The sequence below is a fragment of the Corythoichthys intestinalis genome, chromosome 2 (genome assembly GCF_030265065.1).
Source record: "Corythoichthys intestinalis isolate RoL2023-P3 chromosome 2, ASM3026506v1, whole genome shotgun sequence".
NCBI lineage: Eukaryota > Metazoa > Chordata > Actinopteri > Syngnathiformes > Syngnathidae > Corythoichthys > Corythoichthys intestinalis.
The window spans coordinates 68085798-68110248 of NC_080396.1; the positions used below are offsets into that span (position 1 = coordinate 68085798).

Consider the following 24451-nt stretch of genomic DNA (forward strand, 5'->3'; position numbering starts at 1 on the left):
TCCCCACTGTAAGTATCGTTTAGTGAAAGCACAACAAAAATAATATTCCTATCTCTCCCCAAAAAAATAATGTTCACAAAAAGAAAAGCACTTCAGTCTATAGTAATGAGGCCCTATTCTGACACAAAGAAACAACCATGCAAAATGAACTGGCATTCCATATCAAAATAGCTATGCAAAATACACGTAAAACTTAGACTTTGGTCACTCTATTTTTATTATTGTTATTTTTATTCTTCTTATTATATTAACTCTACTTTTGATTGAAAATTTTACAAATTTTATTCAAACGAAAACATGAAGAGGGGTTTTAATATAAAATAACTATAACTTGTAACTATAACATTTATCGTTTAAGAACTACAAGTCTTTCTATCCGTGGATCACTTTAACAGAAAGAATGTTAATGCCATTTGTGGATTTATTGTTACAATAAACAAATACAGTACTTATGTACAGTATGTTGTATGTATATATCCGTCGTGTGTCTTATCTTTCCATTCCAACAATAATTTACAGAAAAAAACATGGCATATTTTAGAGATGGTTTGAATTGCGATTAATTGCGATTAATTACGATTAATTAATTTTTAAGCTGTAATTAACTCGATTAAAAATTTTAATCGTTTGACAGCCCTAATATATATACATACATACACACACACAGTATATATACCTGTTATAATTGTCATTTATGCTTTGAACAGTGGTACCTATACTTAAGAACGTCTCTACATACAGAACTTTAAAGTTACGACATGCCTTAATGAGAAAATATTGCTTCTAGTTAAGAAAAATATTTCAGGATACGAAAGGCAAAAATACAGTATAGCTGGTACTCGCAGCTTCCAGAGTTAACTGAACGTAACATACTTACAGCTGCTCTGCCATTGTCTATTGCCTCGCATTCCTCGCATCCAATTGGCTAAGAGGGACCTCTACTGTATGTGTATGTGTGGATCTCATCGTCCTCTTCATTCTTCTCGTGTTCCGAGAACATGTATTAGTTATATGTTTTATGTCTGAATTGTGGGTGGCATGGAACGTATTAGGGCATTTACATGTACGTTTCTCTACTTACAGTTAAGAAACTACTTCCAGAACCAATTAATTTCGTAAGTAGAGGTATCACTGTATACTACAGTGGAATGAAAAAGTATCTGAACATTTTGGAATTTCTCACATTTCTTCATTAAATCACCATCAAATGTGATCTGATATTTGTCAAAATCACACAGATGAAAATAAAGTGTCTGCTTTAATCAACACCACCCAAACATTTATAGGTTTTCATATTTTAATGAAGATAGCATGCAAACAATGACATAAGGGGGAAAAATTAGCAAGTGAACAAGTGAGCCTAAGAAAACTTAAAGAGCAATTGAAACCAATTTTCACCAAACATTTTAAGTCAGGTGTGTGCCCAATCACAAGTGGTTTAAAGCTGCCCTGCCCACTATAAAACACACACCTGGTAAGAAAGATCTTGATGAGAAGCATTGTCTGATGTGCATCATGGCTCGGTCAAAAGAGCTGTCTACAGACCTGCGATCAAGGATATTTAATTTGCATAAAGCTGGGAAAGGATACAAAACCCTCTCTTAAAGTCTTGATGTTCATCAATCGACAGTCAGAGAAGTTATCTACAAATGGAGAGAGTTTGGAACTGTTTTTTCTATCAAGGAGTGGCCGTCCACCAAAGATGACGCCAAGAGTTTAGCGCAGAGTACTCAGAGAGGTAAAAAAGAACCTTAGAGTGTCTGCTAAAGACTTACAGAATTCACTGGCACAGTCCAATATCTCTGTGCACACATCAACTATATGTAAAATCTGGCCAAGAATGGTGTTCAAGGGAGGACTCCACAGCTGTCTAAAAAAATACTTTGTTGCTCGTTTAATGTTGGACACTCCACAGAAGTTTTGGCAACATATTTTGTGGACTGATGAAACCAAAGTTGAATTGTTTGGGAGTAACACACAACGTTATGTATGGAGGAAAAATGGAACAAGTCGCCAACATCAACACCTCATCCCCACCATGAAGCATGGTGGAGGGATCATCATGATTTGGGGCTGTTTTGCTGCCTTGGGGCCTGGACAATTTGCAAGCATTAATGGAAGAATGAATTCAAAAGTTTATCAGGATGTTTTGCAGGAAAACCTGAGGCCGTTTGTCAGACAGTTGAAGCTAAAAAAAAGGATGGTTGCTGCAACAATGATACAAAACACAGAAGTAAATCAACTTCAGAATGGTTTCAAAAGAACAAAATACACGTTCTCGAGTGGCCAAGCCAAAGTCCAGACTTGAACCCCATTGAGATGCTCTAGCATGACCTAAAGGCAGCGATTCTTGTCAGACATCCCAGGAATCTGACTGAACTACAGGAGTTTTGTAGAGAAGAATTGGCCAAGATTAGTCCTGATCGATATGCCAGACTGATCTGCAGCTACAGGAAGTGTTTGGTTATTGTTATTAAGTTATTGTTGCCAAAGGGGGGGGGGGGGGCACAAACTCTTACATGTGATAGTTCACTTACCTATTTTTCCCCCTTCTGTCATGTAAATATTTGGGTGGTTTTAGTTAAAGCAGACACTGTTTTTTCATCTGTGTGATTTTGATAAAGATCAGATTACATTTGATGGCGATTTTATGCAGAAATGTGAAAAATTCCAAAAGGTTCAAATACTTTTTCATACCACTGTATATTACAATAAAAACTAGTGAACTATCATAGCATTACACAATTATGGTGAAACTGTCAGAATGCTTCCAAGCATACAATATGTTCCCACATTGAATTCCTCATCGGATGAACCTGAACAAGTTATCAGTGCCTGCTTTCTCTTGGGCTGGGCTCTGTGCTGCACCAGGCCTGAACCTAGGTGAAAGGGGGTGGCAGGTCTTTAGAAGCAAGCTGTGGAATGTGGGTGATAGTTGCTAAGTGAAGGCTTTGCAGCCTTGATGATAATTCACAGTTTTTGTGGGTGTGAGTCTCGGACCAACACTATGCAGAACCTCACGCAGGACTGTGAAAGATGCACATGCAGGAAGGGAATGAGAGTTGCATTTAAAGTCCACGTGGAGGGACCATAAATGACACTGCTATATGAATACAGCTTCATATCTGATATCACAGAAGACAAAGCAGATCTCTTAAGGTAAACCACGTGAATGATTTATGCTTGCAGATGCAAAGAACGGAAATATTTACAAAGTGTTCATCTCCGGCTGCTTGATTTCCTCCACTTAAATGTCAAATTAATGTTTCATAGAGATATCAATCAAGTTGTGAGACATTTCGGTAAACTCTTCAGTCATTAAGTCATAATGAAAAATAGAATTTCTGGTTTTGTTTTATTTTCCTCCTATAATTTTGACTTTTTTTTTTTTTTTTTTTTTTAATTATATATGTATCATTCTTCCTCTACGAGTGTACAGTAAATCAACAATTTCATGACGACTAATACGATACTGATTTTGTTTTTTTTACTGATATTACGATTAATATGAAATATGTACACATTTAAGACAAATATTTACATTTTACTAAAAGCCATTAAAAAATACAAATCAATTTTTATGTTTCCGACAATTTTGTTGCGCCATTTCACACAATCAATCTATTTCAAAAGTAAAGACATTACAGGTAGTCCCTGGGTATATTACCTGTATTCATAACCTTTGGTGTAGTTTTTTCAGGTTTACAAGACAATGCACATGAAAAAATGCACAAAATGGCCTTTTTCAACCTATTCTATTGGTCATTTTTGGTTGCCTCTAAACACAGCCGGCTTCTCATGAAATTATGGCTGACAGCATCAAATTTTAATATTTAAATACAGGTACGCCCCAGGTTACGATGTACCAGACTTACGTGATTTCGACTTAACGACGCTGCAGTCTCGTTTTGTTTTGTTCTCATTTTGTTGTCTCCAGTCGTTTTTTTTTTTGTTTTTTTTTTAAATCGCGTAAAACAGTTCCTTATTGTACCTCACAGTAGCTTATTTTTTCTTCACTTTATTAATATGACTGTTCTTCTCTTTGGTGAAATGTGTATTTTGATTATACAGTGGTACTGCGACACACAATCTTTTCGACATCCGATGTAAAATTTGATTCGCCATTTGTTGTTAGATGCTCGAAATTCGACGATTTATGACAGCGCCGCAGTTTCTTTGTTTTCCCACAAGACGGACGCACTGCAGATTTTCGTATGAGAGGAATAAACATAGCTTCCAACAATGGTAGTGCAGAGGGTGAAAAAAGGAAAAAGGTGAGGCTTATCATTGAAATGAAGATGGAAATGATAAAAAAAATATGAGCGTGGGGTGCGCAGCCGTGAACCGGCTAAAAAATTTTGGTCGTAGACAGTCTATGATCTCGGCGGTCTTCCTCCGTTCGCAGGTCTTTATAAGTTAAGGTGACAATTATTATTATTGTAACATCGCCAAAGAAATCGCCAGCTTCGTCATGTTTATAATCATTTCTTTCATAACTTGTGCAACACAACATGCCTACTGTCCGTTGCAGCTGAACAAGTGAAATGAAAGTAAAAAGTCCTCCCTCACTCTGACACGTCAGCCATGCGGTGCGTTCAGGTACACTACGCACAAATATATTTGCCACATTAGAACCCGATATATCCATTATTACAGGTATTATTATTATTATTACTATTAATGTATTATTATTTCGATTTTTATGCATAATTTATTTGTTTTGCTCTGTGTAATTGCTATTTGCAATAGTACCAGCAGCATTTACAAAGTATTCAGTTTAGGTTTTCGGGCTGTGGAATGAATTAATGGAATTTTAATGTATTCTTATGGGAAACTCCTGCTCGACATACGACCATTTCGACTTACAAACAAGGTCCTGAACACACATTTGCTCCCACGAAGAAGTTGCGCAGCCGAGTGAGAGAAAGAGGGGAAAGATTAGAGTTTAGCCCGCTGTCTAGCTAGTACTTAGCTATAAGTACAGTGATGTATAATACATGTTTTTCGATAGTTATTTTGAGATTCAGGGGGTATTTAGGGGTACTTAAAGGGTTCATTCTGACATACGGGGAAATTCGGGTTACTTCGCCAGCGTAAGAACGGAACTTGTTCGTAACCTGGGGACTACCTATTTATACTCTTAGCTCTGATTGGCCGTTGAATGAGTCGGCACGAGGGAGGCAAGTTATTACATCAGAAATACTGGACCATGGAGAATTTTTTTGAAGCGCTCACCTTCGGTCTGTTGCTTATAAGTTACAGTAAATTAATTGGCTGCCATTGATGGTGATGATGTCCAATCATGCGGCACTTTTAGTCCTTCAACTGTGAATTCAAATGAGTTCATCACAAGTAGAAGTCCAACTGTTCCAATCATTTATTAAGTTCAACAGTCTGTCGATATCAAGTACCGATCCGATACCTCGGCATTGTTACTTAGTCTTTCAGTGCCATGAGATGAAAGATGTCTAAATTGAGTTTATTACTAGTAGACATGCTGCCACACTCCCACTTTAAATGGATTGGCCATCTAGCACCCTCAATGACAGCTTATGAAAAATGCAAAAATATCCTCCATGACCAAGAATAGTGCGAAATCAATACTTTTGACAGTCACACTGTTATGACTAAAAGTCGACCAATATATCTGCTGGCCGATATATTGATCCGTTATATGTTTTTTTTTTTTTCGAGATCGTCCATCAGCTGATTTGCTGTATAGCGGATACAACAGGATAATTTATGTTCACTGAATGGTCGATTATACTTCTAATTGAGGTGGACTGATATATCTGCGGCTGATATGCAGTGATCCCTCATTTTTCCCGGTTAATTGGGACAAGAACCCGCCGCGATAAGTGAAAAATTGCAAAGTAGCACACCCTCCCCCATTTAGATTTAGCATTGGGAAGAAATACATAAGACTTGTTTTTTCACTTTTTTCCCCAAAGTATAATTAAATTTACATACGTATATATATATATATATATGTATATTAGGGCTGTCAAACGATTAAAATTTTTAATCGAGTTAATTACAGCTTAAAAATTAATTAATCGTAATTAATCGCAATTAATCGCAATTCAAACCATCTATAAAATATGCCATATTTTTCTGTAAATTATATATATATATATTCTGTAAAATAAATTGTTGGAATGGAAAGATAAAACACAAGATGGATATATACATTCAACATACGGTACATAAGGACTGTAGTGGGCATTTCACTCTACTGTCATTTAAATCTGTCTATGCTGTCGTCACTCCGAAGCGTCTACTTTTTCCAAAGCTAGACAGCTAGTGAATGACGCCTTAGTAATTACACTTCTTCCTTTTTCATCTGATTTATTAATAAAACGGCCTCAAACCATTGTCCTCTTTAGACCGTCGTAAAACTACAAAATAAAAGTACACAAGCATTGCACTAGCAACAACGTTAGCTTAGCACGCTATACAGGTTCACTAAACATAAACAAAAAGCGTCTCATACAAAAAATATAACATTTCGCTTACTAACATAATATGTACATTCTTTACAACAACCATACTGACGGACAAATCTTGTCCAAGGATCATATAAGCACAACATTATCAGCCCGAGACGTCGTGCAGCCATAATGAACTGGCAAGAAAATAACAAACCATGTCGCAAAGCAACCACAAGAGTTTGCTGTTGGACAGCAAAAAAAGCCTTGCTGTAAAACTTACCAAAAGGCAGAATACTTTCTGAGCGGGACATGTGCGTTAATTGCGTCAAATATTTTAACGTGATTAATTAAAAAAATTAATTACCGCGTGTTAACGCGATCATTTTGACAGCCCTAATATATATATATATATATATATATATAAATATACATACATTTTTTTCAATAAATGTTTTTTAAGCACTTCCAATGCAATAATAATTATTATGAGTTTTAAACAACAAATGCTTGGCTTTATCAAATGCTTCTTTGAATGAGTCCACTCAAATCCGCTCATGGTCCTGAGAGCAATTACACATAAAATGAGTTGCCACAGCAACTGTTTAACTATGATTGACGCAAGCGGCGCTTTTGAAGTCGTGACTCTTGCAAGATGAAACACAAACATCTGTCAATCATCGTTAACTTCAATAAGCAACTCCAGTGCATATGCACTGCCTGACGAACAAAGAGCAGGGAGAGGAAGGTAGGGGGCGAGAGTGAGACTACACGATTGGCTCGGGACAGCTCCTCTGTATATGTATATTTTTTTAATTGAAAAAAAAAAAATGGACTGAGGCCGCGAAGTTTGAAGTGCGAAGTAGTGAGGGATGTAATGTTCGTGCTCAGACCATATGCCGCACTCTACATCAGTGTAATGACTGTATTTTGAGCTATTTTGAGGGGAAAATAAATTAACTCTATTATATAAGCTGCACACAGACTACTTATCATTGTGTCAAAGTGTCATTTTGTCAGTGTTGTCGCATGAAAAGATATCCTTAAATATCTGCAGAAATACGAGGGGTGTACTCACTTTTGTCATGTACTGTAACTTGTTGCGTTAGCTTTAGCATGGCGAGCATCCTCTTAAACGCTCACTTGTTTTCATCTCGTCGTGACGCCCTGGTGGGTTTAATTATTTGAAAATAATGTACTGGTCTTTCTGATTGTGTATAATCATAAAAAGAAATGTTGCGTTCGTTGGTTTGGTAGGACTAGACTGAATTAATCTTATAAGTCTCAGGTCATCATTGTAAATTTGAAGCCGTTGAAGCAAAACATTTTTTGAATGCTTTTATGAAATATTCTACGCACTTAAAAAAAAAGTATATCGGCCTCAAATATCGGCTTACAAAAAAATTAAAGTAGAGCATTAGGGATGGCAAAGATGAATTTGAACACGGATAAGAAAGGAAGGAAGGAAACAACTGCTAACAAGCGGGATAAGGAAGCAAAAAGGCCGAAAAAGAATCTTGTGAGTGAGTGATATGTGCAAAGGACAGATTTAGGCCACAGTGACATGAGGCAGATGGCCACAGGCGCTTGCTTCTGTTTACATTTTACTATTCAAGCAAAAACCAGCCAGTAGACCAAAAGTGCTCCATTGTTTTCTCTGCAGGTAAGCCCCTTTCAAAATTTTTAAAAATTAATATATATATATATATATATATATATATCTCAGTCCCATATGCTAAGAGGTATTTGATGTGATGAGATTTCCACCACATACTTATCAAAGGTCATGTGCCTGAGCGCACACGCTGCTTCTAATTGCTTGCTTTTCTGAAGAGTGTAATGACTTGTGGCTTTACAAAGTACACAGGAAGCTCCTATGTTTACGCAAAAGCACTCCACGTCTTCACGATCTTAGCATTTACCTGCTACTTATCTACGCGACCGGCGCAGGACCTGCTCGTGTCCTTTGCGCCAATGCCATTTTAATCACACAACCAACCCGTTATCATCTTCCCTCTCCAAGGGTCATGTTTTTTTCACATAGGCGAAAAAACAAAAAAAAACAAAAACAGGAATTATATGACATATGACATAATTCCCTGTCGCGAAAGCAGACGTTATTTCCACTGGGTACAGCAGACGGCAAGCTGACCATTCAGGACAGAACCATAGCCTAATCCCTGGATATCAAAATGGCATTATGTAAGAGCTGTTCTCATCTAAACAGTACAGGCTGCATAGAAACAATATAGATTAAAATGTATTTTTTCCATTAACAAGCTTCCATCAGCTTAGGCAGGATACACAAGTGTAATTAATAAATGATCAACGCAAATGCCGCCAAGCCTAAAAATACATGATCACAACACTACATTCCCTTCCAGCGGGCATCTTTCATTGCTTATGTACTGCTGGTGCGATTTTAATAACAAGGGGTGTGACAATATTTGGAAAAAGGTGATGTATTAGATACTTTGTAACCCAACAGGTTAACGATATGCTCCCACCAAGAATTAATATATCGTTTGAAAAAGGTAACTGTTTTAAAAAAGGAGCCAACAGGTTGCTATCAAAATCTTCCATTGGAATAGTGTCTACATTAGCTTACTGGCTGCCATTAATGGCGCTAGACATCCAATTCATTTTGAATGGATTGGACATTTAGCGCTGTCAATGGCACTGTAACCAGAGCAATCACATCCATTCTATTGTGGCCATTAACAGGTCACTTCCAGTTCGTTTTGGGGAATTTACAGGTTACTTCCAGTTGATTTTGGGTAACTTACTATTCACCTCCTATTCAGTAACCCAAAATCATCAGGAAGTGACCCGTAAATGCCCAAAAGGAAAAGGAAGTGACCGAAAATCAACAGGAAAATGACTTGAAATGCCCCAATATTAACTCATCGCCTGGCATTGGCTGCCACTGATGGCCATAGACGTCCAATGCATTTAAAGTGGTTGGCAGCGAATAAACATTCGCTCCCTCCTGTTTAAAAACACTGGACAGTCACCATACTTTAAAAAAAAATATATATATATAATGAAAGGCAAGTGAAACACTCATTATAGTATAAATGTATAAATTCAAAGTTAAATTTTTATTCTGCGACTTCCTTCTGTAACACTGGCCACTAAGTGGTAAAATAATCCCAATTAACAAAAATCATCGCCCAAACAGTGAACAGAAAAGTTATATATATTATTTTTACATATTGGCTGATCTTTAAAAATCAAATGCTCAAACCATACGCCGCACTCTACATCAAATTGGTGTGCATGACTGTCACCCCAGGAGGAAGCCTCTCCTGAAGACAGTACATATTTGATGTAGTGTGCGGCGTATTATCTGAGCACTAACAGGCTGACCCCATACCTCTTCAATCTCTGCAGCAATGCTGACAGCACTCCTGTAACGAGTCACATGACATTTTGGAGGGAAAATGACAAGCTGTACTCAATTTGGACATTTAGGGATGTACGTTTTTTCAAAGGGGTGTATTGACTTTTGTTGCAAGGGGTTTAGATATTAATGGCTATATTTTGAGTTATTTTGAGGGGAAGATAAATTCACTCTACTATTTAAGCTGCACAGTGACTACTTTTTATTGTGTCAGGTGTCATTTTGTCAGTGTTGTTTCATGAAAAGATATACTTAAATATCTGCAGAAATGCGAGGGGTGTACTCACTTTTGTGATACACTGTAGATTTGGAGTGAAAGGATCACTCAGTAAACACCAAGGCTAAAGCAACATTGCATATTCTCTCATGCAAGATAATAAAAAAAAAATCTAACAATATTTACAAAACAGGCAAACCTGAAGCTTCCTGTAGCCCGCCTTCAAGCTGCTGCGGGGTCTTTCCGGGGTCCTACCGTCAGTCAGTGGCAGCCACAGTTGCCCATACAGATGCCTGATCAAAATCCTTTTTTTATATACTTTTTTTTTTTTTTTTTGTTAAATCCGCCGATGGCTGATGTTGAGAAAAAGTCCATATATTGGCCTGATATATCGGCCGACTGATATATCGGTTCACCTCTACTTTTACTCTTGTATTTCCTTTTCTAAAGTTAGGGTTTTCAGTCAGATTTGTTAATTTCTCATCTTCTTTAGGTACATTTGTAAATGTACCTTTATTTTCTTACTAGGAGTACTTTGATCATTAGTAAAGCTGACCTGGCCACATTTGCACCCGTGTTCAAGTACTGATCCAATACCTCGGTAATTTCTTAATTTATTGAGTACCGTAATTTTCCGAATGTAAGGCGCACCTGTGTATAATGCGCACCCCAAATTCACTTGTAAAATCTAGGGAAAATTATTGTACCCGTTTATAATGCGCACCCTAATTTTAGCACCAATAAATAGAAGAATACAAGAAAACAGAGCTCGTGTACAGATACAGAAATGTCATTTCACTGACTGGTGAAACAAAGCACAATCATAGCACATTGGTAGTTCAAAACATTAACATAAACTGACAATATTTACGGTAATAATATGATTTGACAACTTCTCCAACTTACCAGAATCTAGGTGAAAACAAAACAGATGTGACTTTTCTTTTAAAGGCTGCTGTATAACTTGCTCGTTTCATCATGATGAATAAATGTTTCTTCCATGGATTTATACGGTAAAATGAAAGTGAGAACGTAAGTCGGAAATCCATCAGAGCTTATCACTGTAAACACGACAGTAACAATAGGAACTATTGTTATTTGGGTTTGAGTTTCCTGACAGACAGATATAGTTGACGGACACACACAGGAAGTGTGTTGTTACGTTTGTTATGGTCCGAGTTGCGGAGCTGCAATAAACATTGACTCAAATAAGTTCAAGAAACTAAATTCTGTGCTTTATGAAGAGGGGAAAAAAGCAGAATTTAACGCAGACGAAATCATTCGGGTGATTAGAGTGAAGTATTACCGAAACAAAATGGTGAAATCACGTACCGTAATGGTCGGCAACGGGTCGCTGCATACGTTTCTTCAACACAACGTGGCCGTGTCAATTAAAAAAAAATCGGTTTATATATATATATATATATATATATATATATATATATATATATATATATATATATATATATATATATATATATATATATATATATATATATATATATATATATATATATATATATTTCTGTCTCCATCCATGTACCCGTTTATATAGCGCACCATGATTTTACAAGTTGATTTTGGGGAAAAAAGTGCGCGTTATATTCGGGAAATTACGGTAATTCATTTCTAAACATATTTTTTTTGGGTTTCTTTTGACAATATCCTTGTATATCTTTATTAAAAAAGACGTGCTCAGGCCCAATTTACGATCATGTGATTGGATCGGGGACATCCCTAAGCGTTATACCTCTGGATTATTTTGTTGCTGGTAACCCTAACTCATTCACTGCATTTGACAGCAATAGATGTCAATAGAGCTGCAGCTATCGATTATTTAGGTAATCGACTAATCTGGCAATTAGTTAGTTTAAATAACTGAGTAATCAGATTTGGAACATTTAATGTGTTGCAGAATAAATTTTTGGAGATGTATAACAAAGGCTTGCTAAGATTGCACTTTCAAAAGAGCATTAAATGCGAATACAAAATAAAATTCTTGACTGTTTTTTCAAACTATGCCAAATTGCACTTCCATTTCACAAGAGCAATAAATGCATTTAAAAATAAATTCAAAAATACCTGAGCTTAGCCTCAAACAGTATAAAAAAATAAATGAGAATTGAAGTACAAAAAAAAGAACAATTGGCTTGCATAGCAAAAGTCCGCTAGCTTTAAATGCTATAAAATGCTAATGTTGTTTTTTACGATGCTCTTAATAAATCGTTCAATCACATAATCCCACAAAAACCTGCTAACTATACCTGTGAACTAAATTACGAATGCATAAACAATCATATTAGCTCAAACAAAAACTATCAACCTTATGTTGGTCTTAACAGGGAGCTGCTGGATCCAGCCATGTAAGAGGAGTTGTCATATTGACTGTTTCCACTAGAGGGCAGTGTATCCGCCCAAATCAATAAAACTAAATTCAAAAACTTTCAAATCAAACCATTACAAGACCACTCTAATGAAATGAATCCTCGAAGCAGTAAGGATTTGATTCAAAGCATTTTTTTCCTCAACGAATAACTTGAGTTAATTAATTGATCGTTGCAGCACTAGGTGTTAAATTTATTTGATCTAGGACGGCTGGCATTGAGTAGTTATGTTTCACTGATATCCAATCCAATTTGACTAGGAGGGTGCCATCCCTTCCATGTGATATTGGACGTCCATCGTCGTCAATGCCAGCCAATGAGTTAGTATACTTGAAAAAAGTAAAGTAAAGATTAAATTAAATAAATACATTTTAAAAAGTCGATTTTTTTCACCCGATTCTGATCTTCTAAAAATGGCGTGATCGGATCGGGGACATCCTTAGTAATTATTGCATTTCGTGATAACTCGGTCAAAATGGATTGGACGCCTATCACTGTCAATGGCATTGAAAGATTCAATTCAGTGCTAGCCATCCCAGTTATTTACATGTATATATTTTCATATGAGTTTATATATATATATATATATATATATATATATATATATATATATATATATATATATATATATATATTTAAACCTCTAAACCCTAACTCGAGGTGAGAGAATGAGAGAACATAATTAGGTAATAAACACACCATGATTTTAACGAGATATTATCGCATACTCACCTTGTTTCGATCCAAAAACACCATCCCGCATGTCTCACTAAGTGTCAATGCATAGGTGTGAAAGGCCACAGCCGGACTTTTTGGGGATTTTATGGGTGAAACACGGTAATATAACAAAGGTCGCAATGAAGAAATGGCAAACATCAAGGAGTGGTCGAGATTTTCTTTTCCAAATATTTACCCTTTTAAACGTTTTTTTTTTTTTTTCCAATTTTTCTTTTTTTGGATCGATTATTATCTAAAATATCGGGGAACAGTAACAAAAAAAAAAAAATACAATTAAGGGATATTTATGAGGTAAATGTCCGTAACCTATTTACAGACACTATTTTTTTATTGTGACATAATTTGTTTAAAAGTTTAAAATATGCGAGTGAATAATTTTATAAAGTCGTTTTTTTAAAACTAAATATTAGACATCAATTAATGATTCTAAGCTAAAAATGATGGACATTTCTAATAATAAATGTAATTACTTACCTTCTTTTTATGGATGTGTTGAAACAAAAGCGGTTGTGCAGTGTCTGTAAATGAGGGTCTCCAGGGTAAAATGGACAAATTAAAAATAGTTTGGGGGCTTAATGCGCCATGAATCTGCTATGTCAGCATTTAGACATATTGTTATATCAAACACAACAGTTCTTTTGGCTTAAAATACAGCAGTTTATTTTAAAGAGGGCTGCAAGAGCAGCAACTGCTTTTTAAGCCTTGTCTGTATTTTCTGCCATATATATATAATTTTTTGTTTGTTTGTTTTGTTTGACAATATCCTTGTACGTCTCCATTATTTTGTTGATTTTTAGCGTTTAAAATTTGAAATAATAATGATGCATCTTCAAAACCTGATCTTTTTCACCCAATTCCGATCTTCTTAAAATGACACGCCCAGAGACATCCCTGCTTTTTTTGAACCATTAGGCAACCAATTAAGGCTATTGAGAGTGAATATTTTTGTGCCCCCTCTCCCAGAAGCAACTGCGCTCCTTCATACTATTCTTAAAACATCCTTTTCCTCTTCTTCTGTTTAGGTGAGTGCTAATATCCTTATTTTCCTGTGCACCAACATTATTGGAATCTGCACCCACTACCCTGCTGAGGTTTCTCAGAGACAAGCCTTCCAGGAAACCAGGGGATATATCCAAGCCAGGCTACATCTACAGAGGGAGAATCAGCAACAGGTACTATATACTACCTCTGGGAAGTTCAGAATATGAATATAAAAATTACGTCAATCGTTTGTGCTACATTTGTGCCGGTTAGTGCTGTAAGTTTCGCTGATGCTGCTATCGTTTTTATTTGTTTATTTATTTTTTTAGATATTTACAATTCTTTAATAGGTCAATTGGAGGTTAACCAGCCCTCCATTTTGATCTAAACCAGACAAAAATGGTGTTAATCTTTTTTGCTGGTTTGTGATGTACAAAATTCCGTTTGTGTTGCAACGGTTTTGTAGATATTCAACTTTTAATTTATAGTGATGACGTCCTTTAATGGCGTACAGAAACCACAATGGTGCCATTTGTTTTTTTGCTATGGTCGTGCTGATTTGTGCTGTGAACAGTTTTGTTTGTGCTGGAAACGGAATTAATTGGTTCTGGAAGTAGATTCTCAACATGAAAAGTAAGAAGAGAGGCGTTTTCCATGTAAATGCCCTAATCCATTCCAAGCCCCCCAAAATTCAGACATAAATGTTTTATAACAAATAAAAATGCATCAAAACATCTAACAAATACATGTTACAATTAGATTATTGCACAATAAACATAAAATCAGCGCTGTGTGTAATGTAAAAAAACAAGAAATTTATAAAAGTTAATACACTCATGTAAAGCTGCTGGAACACAAGGAGCGAATGAAGACGACGCTGGGATACACACACAGTACAGGGTTTCCCCTAGGATTTTTTGAAGCTGTGGTGGTGGGCTGCATCGGAGTCCAGAAGCCGATACAGACCAAATTGCGACCAGGAAGCAGATGGAGAGTGAAGTGATTTTTATTAAAGAAAGACAAGGTGTTGGGCGGCTGGTGGGGGTGATGGGTCACCTCTACTTACGACATTAATTGGTTCTGGTAGTCTAATAACCCGAAAATTCTGTAAGTAGAGACGTGTTTTCCATGTAAATGCGCTAATCTGTTCCAAGCACTACTAAAACACCACATTAAATTTTATAAACGGGGCAAATAAAAACCCCGGAATAAAACAACAGCCAAACACAATTGAATCATTCCATATACTAACCAAGCCGTTAATGCCGGGATTTTCGGACTGTAAGTCGCTACTTTTTCCCCTCATTTTGAATCCTGCGGTTTATAGTGCAGTGTGGCTTTTTTATTGATTTATTTGAGTTAAAAGGGAACACTTTTTTTTGACAGCGGCGTCATAAGACTGTTTATAAGACCGTCATTATTATGACACGACACTGTCATGGGCATTAATTAATGCTTATGACAGATGTCATTTAGTGTCATCCAATAAATTTTGTCACTAACTCTATTTATGTCTTTTACATTCAAGCAAAAGTGAGATAATTTGCCAGGTGACACTAAAGGACATTTGTCATAAGCATGGCAGAATCATCTGGCACCTGCTTGCTGCCCAGGCTGCTCCTTAAAAGCAGTGTTGATTACATATGAGCTACAGGTGCACTCCCAGGTCTGCCACACTCTGCCTGCCAAGACTGAACTAATGCCACGGGTTAAAACAGGAATCGTTACAAAGGTAAACATAGAGGGGAGTTTGGGCAAGGACCTCCACACTCTGGATGACCTTAAAAACATTATTTGCAAAAACTTCAAAACAAAAATTTTTACAGCACGAACGGCACTATATTAGTTCAAATTCACCGTAGATGGGAGGCTGTGTGACGTCATCACTTCAAATTAAAAGTTGAATGACTACAAAACTGATGCAGCACAAACAATGTCTTCAGATTGACCGATAAAAGAATAGGAAAGATCTCTAAAATGATAGCAGCTGAAACAAAACTTTTTACGGCACAAACGTAGCACAAACCTTTGACACAATTTTAATATATAATCGCGTCCAACTTCACAGAGGTTACTATTCTCCTTTCAAACATTTGAGACAAAAGTACCACCTGAAGGAGTAATTGGCTCTACAATTACCACTTTAACTTGTGCAATTCTTTTATACTGGAAGGACTGGATCCAAATGCTCATCTTTCAGTGCCATTGATGATGCTAGACGTCCAATCCATTTTGAGTGAAATGTGTTAATTCGCCCCTTCCAGTCATAATGGATTAGATATTTAGCACCGTCAACGGCAGCTAATGAGTTAATGTTAAATACTGAAACACAGATGTACACCCGGGCCAAGTGTTCATATGAAATATTATACTCCTAAAGTTGTAATATTACAAGAAAGATATCATTTTTAAAGAATGAAATACTCATTTTACAAAAACAAAAATTCCTAAAGTCATACTATAAATTAAGATATATAAATTAAATTTGGTATTCTGAAATATCTAAAGAAAGACAAGAATACATTCAAAATATATACGCGGGAATAAAGGCAAAATGTTTGAAGAAAAATCTTAAGCGTACTATTAAAAAAATAAATTTTTTGTAAATAAATTTAAATAATAAATTCCCAAATAAAAAGTGCCATTCTTAAATATTCAATCGACAGTAAATACTTTAAACTTGACAGTTAAGTAATTGAACTGTAAAGCTACTCATTTGCATACCACTAGAAGGAGCCCATGTATCAGACTTTAAAACTCACATAAAATTAGGCTACTATTATTTATTATTGCATTTATATATATTTGTAATCACTAAATACAGCTATAAAAGAAAAAATTAGAATAAAAAGTAAATGAGCTAGAAAATGCAATATCTGGAGAAATTGCATGGAGATGCTTCGCTCTGCTAGTCTGTAAACTCCTGTTGGTCACTACCTGTTGATTTTGGCTCGCAATGTATTAGTTGTGGTGTCTATAAAGAGAAAATTGTCACATCACAGGCGGGAGTGTGTACTGTACGTACGGAGGCAGAATCTCTTAAACGACACGATCACTGACTGTGAAGTTAAAGAAATCAACAAATTTGTATTCATCTGGTAAAAACCCTCCTCACGAGACTGATTATATTTGATGCATGCTATTTGGAGGAGGGAACCTGGAAAACAGGATGCATTGAGGCTCATGAGGTTCAGACTTGGCCATTCCTGGAAATATGCATTGCAAAAATAAAAAAACCTTGGATCTCAGGAGGTTACTATTCAAGATATGTAACATTAGATATATAGTATAGTTTATGAATATATATAAAAAAGTGTATAATATGATATTGCTGCTAATTTAACACTGATGCCTTCATACAGTACTTACCGGTATTTATGCTTGGTTATAATCTTGAAATGCTAAATTGCTGCCTTTAAGTAAACAGTTATTTTTATATTTGAATTAAAAACAATTATCTTACATTTTCTCTCTATCTTGTACGTGTAAATAACTAGAATTGCAGATCCAATTGTGTTGTCAAGTTAATGACAAATAAAGGCTAACAAATGCTTTCTTCTTCCTGTACACACGTGACGTCAGTGCGTTGTGCCACATTTAAAATAGTCCGGGCAAAACGTCATGCTTAGAGCTGGCAAAATTCAACGATTTCTCGAGGCAAAAAAATTCCTCGATCAATTTTTAAAATCAAGTTACTTGAATTATTTGAGTAATCGTTTCAGCTCTAGTTGCAAGTTTTATAAAGAATCTTCAAACATAGAAGTGTCTCAGATGTGGCACACTTGACATGGATTTCCTATAGGAAAATCTCATTTTATCTGGAACACTTATTTGAATGGGGATAACGTACCTGCCTGCTGGCCTAGCGTAAACACAGCCCATCTGGGGCCGGACTTGGCCTGCTATTCAACATTGGAAGTCGAGAAACCAACGTATCTCGATTCCTGTCTATTTTCTAGGATGGCACCACAAGGGGTTTCGAAGCACATTGCACTTTTCGAAGCACTCCTCAAATGTTGCGAACACACCACAGCCCGTGGTCCAGGTTCTCGAAAATTGCTCTCGGTTTGCTGCACAAATCTCACCCAGACTCGTCAAAGTGCATCCTCTTTTGGAAATTTAATTGTGGACATCACTAAATCTTAATTTGCAACACTCTTGCATCCATAAACAATGCAATAGTTTGGCATTTTGTGATGGAAAGTTCTATCTGTAATGCACAACAAGTCGACAGTCTTTCTACATCCGTTCCCGCTTGTGACGTAATCTCCGTAAACTGCTTAGAATACTCTATCGCGACATATGAATTTTCATTTGTAACTGATGACCCGTGAGACTGATAAATAAATGCCTATAAAAACACTATGCTACTGTATTATTTTAAAACAGGTTTGGTTTATGGAAGAGTTCATTGTATATTTTTAATATCTGGGCGTTCGTTTTGTGTGATATTTCCCCTTGATCACTTCCTGTCAATTTTGGCTCATTTCCAGTCACTTTAGGTCAATTTCTTTTGATTTTGAAGTATATCCGAGTGGGTACCTGTTGATTTGGGAGCTTTTCTGAGTCACTTCCAGTGGATTTTTGGGGCATTTCCCTCGGAAATAAAGTCTGGTTATGCCCTCAATAACACTTTTAGTTATTTAATGAGTGCCCTATGAAGGGTATAGAGTTTTTTGTGCAATTTCACATCATAATTTTGTTCATGTTGTGAATAAGTAACAGCAAGGTCAAATAAAATAACGTTACAATACGGACGTAATGAACTCTACACGTGGTTTCAGTTTAGCTTGTATGGAGAACAGAATCATACATCAATTTATAGGGTTAAAGCTGACTGTTCCTTGAAAGAGAAGCTGCATTGTTCTAATTCAGGTCACATTGTAACCTTGTGTCACTTGCTGTTGCTTCTCTGGGTCGCCATCACAGCACACACTGAATTCAAGACACACTTAGTTGCCTACAGGGTGCTTTATCAGACTGCTCCTCTCTGCCTTTTATTTATGGTCCCCACCAATAAAATGCATTTCGGAGGACTATGACACAGCAATGTGTTCATGTGTAAGTCCATGTTATCTGTGCCCATCATGCCCATCATGAGCATAGATCACAGATAGCAGTGTACAGATGCAATCTGCATTTTGTTACAATATTTTGCATGTTTCCCAGGAACGTCTGTTGCTCTCGGTGCTGCCAAGGCATGTTGCCATGGAGATGAAGGCTGACATCAACGCCAAGAAGGAAGACATGATGTTTCATAAGATCTATATCCAGAAACACGACAATGTCAGGTCAGTCTGGACACAGTATTAAGCTGTCATTGTTTAGTTTCTTCAATTGATTAAGAATTTAGACTTGTATGGTCTTCTCTTGAGGTGCACCGATCACAGTTTTCTGTCCGATCGCCGATTTCTGAAAAACCTCAGCTACTGATCTTGATTTTTGCTGATCCTGATCTTTTTCTGTAAACTACAATGTGCATCTTTACTACCAGATTTTTTCATTGTAAAACATTGAACATTACATTACTGCACATGCAGTAGTTTTCTACAAAAAAATAATTGAAAAGTTAGAAACTTTTCTTTCCACACTACTACATTCTAATTCCCTTTCTCAAAATATTAAAAAGTTGTAGATTTTTTATTTACTAAATGAAAATCGCAAGGTCTAAGGAAATCGACTAATTAATTTTCTGCAGAAGAGAACTACTAAATTATATCAGGTCTCTAGGAGTTTCAGTTTTCGCATCCAAATACCTTTTAATACTAGGACAGTTTGAATGTGAGCCAAATGTGGGCTTTCACAAAACAGGTATTATCTGACTGAATTCACTCACAAAGAAAGACAATGTAATGAGGCCATCAAGGGCCACAAAACAACCATGCATGCATGACAATATTGAACATAAATACAAATTACTTCTCCTTAGCACGTTAACATAGCATACTTAAACATTATGCATTATGCTTTGCCAATATGAATGACCATGAACCAGTGATGTTTTTAGGAGCCCATTTCATTTTTGTCGTAGTCTTTTAGATGAAAATACTTATTAGTCTTAGTCATATTTTAGTCATTTCACTTTCGTCTTTGTCAAGTTTTAGTGGACGAAATCTTATACAAATTTCGTCTAGTTTATGTCGACAGTTACTCAAAATGTTTTCGTCTGTAAAATTCAAAAGTCCGAAAATCAATAAAGGTTTCCAACAATTTCGAATCAACATAGACAGATGAGTACATAGTGTAGCGTATACAAGGACAACACCAACTTTGTGACGATAATACACACTCAGCAGGAAAAGCAGTATATTGTTTTCAATTAAACCTACTTAGAAGCTACGAACTGTATGTAAAAAAAAAAAAAAAAAAGGTTGTCCGAGACTTTAATTTAAAATCCTCGAGACCAGTGGTTCTTAACTTTGCTAAAGGTACAGAATCCCACGAGTTTCACATATGCCCTTCATAATTCAATAATAAAGCATTTTTTTCTGAGTCGGGAAGCAGATCTGTTGGGAAGCTAGCAAGCTAAACAAGCAGTATCTAAGTGAATTAAATCAAATTTCTTCACACTTCAAATTTACTATGGGTAAGTCAGCCTTTTGCTGTTGATTTTCAGGTTTGCAAATTAAATTAATTAATATCGCAAATGTTTTTTTTTTTTTTTTTTATTACCTGCGTGGGGCATGCTGCCTGTGGGTCTGTTTTACTTCCTCATACCAAGTGCGATGCAACATTCTACTGAGCAAACCAGTTTATCCTCCCATTAGGGTAGCAGTTGAAAGCAATGGAATAAAGCTGCTGAAACTGGGAGCAAACCAATCTAAATTGGTATAAAATGACACTTTGCCTTTAGTCAGCATAGAAATTAGGGCCCTGTGTCTTAACCTTCGTCGAACCCCTTAGACTTACTCATCGAACCCCAAAGGTTCAATCGAACCCGGGTGAAGAACCACTGCTCTGGACATACTGACCAGAAAAGCCAAGTGGCTCTGCTTTAGACTGGCCAGTATTTTAAGAGGACGCTTGCCATTCTGAAGCTAATGCTAGCGCGACTGCAATGCTAATGCTAGGAGTTACATTTAGCGTCTGATGATCACGCAGCACAGACCTTTAACAGCTGAAGCAACATTGCACATTCTCTCTTGTCAAGATAGGAAAACAAAATTGACCGTGTTTCTAAATAAGCAAGATGGAGCGCAGCGTAGCTTGAGATACCCTCAACTACGGTGAGGAGGGAGAGGCGGAGTACAGCAACAAGAGTGACACAACCCAAACACTGCTACAATGCAAGCTGACGTACTCCATGTACAATATGACTGAATGTCACACATTGTGAACATGTGACAGAAACGATGTTGCATTTTTATCTCATTGTTGTCTGGTCAGATGAAAACTGGCATTCGTCTCATTATGTTCTAGTTTCCCAAGCCATGCTTTTAGCTCATCATCGCATGAAAAAAGTTGTTCGTCGACAAAATATTTTCGTTATCATCATTGCTGACTAAAACAACAGTGCCATTAACTAGTTCTAGACCCGATTTGCGGGCAAGATTGGTTATAGTTTTAGTGATCAGCCAATCACCATTCCCCCCCAAATTTATGAAATTGGCCCCGATCAGTCAGTGCACCTTTAGTCCTTTCATGCATAGATTGTAAAATACTTGTCCTGATATGATGGATAACAAGGTAACAACACAGTCCACACATACACACTCACAGTCAGACAGAGGTTAATGTGGCTTGGTGGAGTGTAGCCTAATTAACACTAGTGAGGGAATACTTAATCACCAGCAGCCAAGAAAAGATAATCCCTAAAGATGAAGAACCTCGGCACACATTCAATTACGGCACACACACTGCAAACATTCACTATCTAAAACTAACTTATTCTTCATCCTGAAATATAGTTGATTAGCTGTAATTTGATTTTCATCCTCAAAGTCTGATCTACTAGCAGTCAGTTAATTTTGTATTTAGCTTTTTCCATTTAAGCTATTTAGTCTGTCATATGAAATATTTCACTGTAATGAATGAATGAATGTGTGTGTAGTGTATTTATATACTGCACTGTGTTTGCGTCCACAGTATTCTCTTTGCCGACATCGAGGGTTTTACCAGCCTTGCTTCCCAGTGCACTGCTCAAGAACTGGTCATGACACTCAATGAACTGTTCGCCCGCTTTGACAAGCTAGCCTCGGTAATGCTGCACCGTCCAACCGTTGCCCCTCTACACATTCGCATCTCGCTAGATGTTTTTGAGAAGGAATACTTTGGTATAATTCCTTTAGAAGTAGTGGGAAAATGATTGTCGTCAGCATCTCAGTCAGAATCATTTTGAGTGACTGAATTAATTACAACAGGGAACACAACTATAGATATTTTAAATCTGACAGCTGTTGTTTTCTCATATTTGGGTGCGGAATCCAAAACTGATCTCAGTTGTTCTCTATCACATCAAGTTTTTACACTGTTTTTTTTCTTTTTTTCTTTTAATGATTAAAAAAAAAAAAAACACTGAAATTTTGCATACATGCTTGTTTTAGACAAATACAGTGGTACCTCTACTTACTAACGTCTCTACGTACGGAATTTTCAGGTTACATCACACCTAGGCATGTGCCGATTACCGGTTTCAAGGTATACCATGGTATGAAAATGTCACGGTTTCAAAACCGCAAAAATTTTCCGGCTTACCGTCCCTAAGGTATTAGCTATTTTTATGTACCATAAATTCAGGGAGGAACCCCTCGTTTGCAGCTGCTAAGTGTCAATGACCCAGCTGTGCTACACGATGGCTGGAGGAGGTGAAACTCCAGAACCTTTTCCCCCCATTGAAGAAAACAAAATTGCTGGTATGGGAATACTTCGGCTACAGAAAAGTTACAGACGGCCGCAGCTTCGAGGACGGTGGCTGTTGAGGAGGCAATACCTCCGATATAATTTTGCATTTATACAAAATTAAAGGTTAGTAAACACTGTCATGAATATTTCCCACCAGCTACGAGAGTTAACTCCAGTGTGTTTAGTGTGTTTAGTAGTGTTAAAACATGTTTTTTTTTTTTTCTCTTTGGCAACTGTGTTGAGAAAGACAAGTGTGTGTATCATGTAAACATGATCTGAGTCATACACACATGCTTTTTATGGGCAATAATTCAATCATTTTTGTTGTAATGATAATAATGTTACGGTGTGGCTGTGGGTTTACGTTCACCTAAAGGACTGCATTTATTTAAATTTTATTTAGAATATATATATATTTAACAATTTTAACTTTACATTATACTTGTTACAATTTGCTTATATGTTTTGAAAAATAAATGTTCAATGGAAAAAAGTTTTTTTTTTTAAAACCCAGATACTGTATCCCAACACATTTTAGAGCTGTAATTGCAATACCGTGATACCATGAAACCGTGATATTTTTGCTAAAGGTGATCATACCATCAGAATTTCATACCGGCACATACCTAGTCACACCTCAACGGGAAAATATTGCCTCTTTATACGAAAAAAAAATTGTTTACTGAACGTAACATACTTATAGCTGCTCTGGCATTGGCTATTGCCTAGCATCATCCTGGCATCCAGTTGGCTAAGAGAGACCTCTACTGTATGTGTATGTGTGTATCCCGGCAAAAAAAAAAAAATTACAAAATTGTTTCTCTGTGTTATTTGCAACTTAAAAACAATTGAATCTATTGAAATACCGATCCTGTAGTGTTACCAACCACTATTTAGAATAGATTAGAATAGGATAGATTTAGATAGTATTTTGTCCACAGTATTTAAGTATTACACACAAAATGTATACTGCCACAAATATTAGATGGAATAAATTGTATTGGAAGAATTCAGTCTGCCAAAGATTAACTTAAAGTGTGTATGTCTATCATCTAATAAATTTAACATAATTAGAATGAAAGAATCAACATATTATTGTACAATAATGTAAGGTTATTTTTATGATTAAAAAAGAGAAAAAGGACAAAATGTAGATGCTTTTAAATATTGAACTCATTCTTATTTCTTTATACACTTGTACAATGTCTTTTTTTTCTTCTTCCCTCTATCATGGCCTATCACTTCTGCAGGAGAACCACTGTCTACGTATTAAAATTTTGGGTGATTGTTACTACTGTGTGTCCGGGCTCCCTGAACCCCGTGCTGACCACGCCCACTGTTGCGTAGAAATGGGCGTGGACATGATCGAAGCAATCTCGTGAGTGGAAAGAACAATGATAACGCCTGTTTTGGAAACGCTTTCGCTTTGCAAAAATGCTAACCTTCTCGACAATGTTTC

General features: G+C 36.4%; 1 protein-coding gene across 1 annotated transcript in view; it reads left to right on the top strand.

Annotated features, from left to right (window-relative positions):
• adcy6a (adenylate cyclase 6a) overlaps window positions 1-24451 on the top strand; it is a 94742-nt gene that overhangs the window by 33496 nt on the left and 36795 nt on the right. The window contains exons 4-7 of the mRNA XM_057820587.1: window positions 14193-14342; window positions 19321-19442; window positions 22237-22348; window positions 24243-24370. Coding sequence (XP_057676570.1) covers window positions 14193-14342; window positions 19321-19442; window positions 22237-22348; window positions 24243-24370 — 512 coding nt within the window. The remainder of the gene's footprint in view (window positions 1-14192; window positions 14343-19320; window positions 19443-22236; window positions 22349-24242; window positions 24371-24451) is intronic.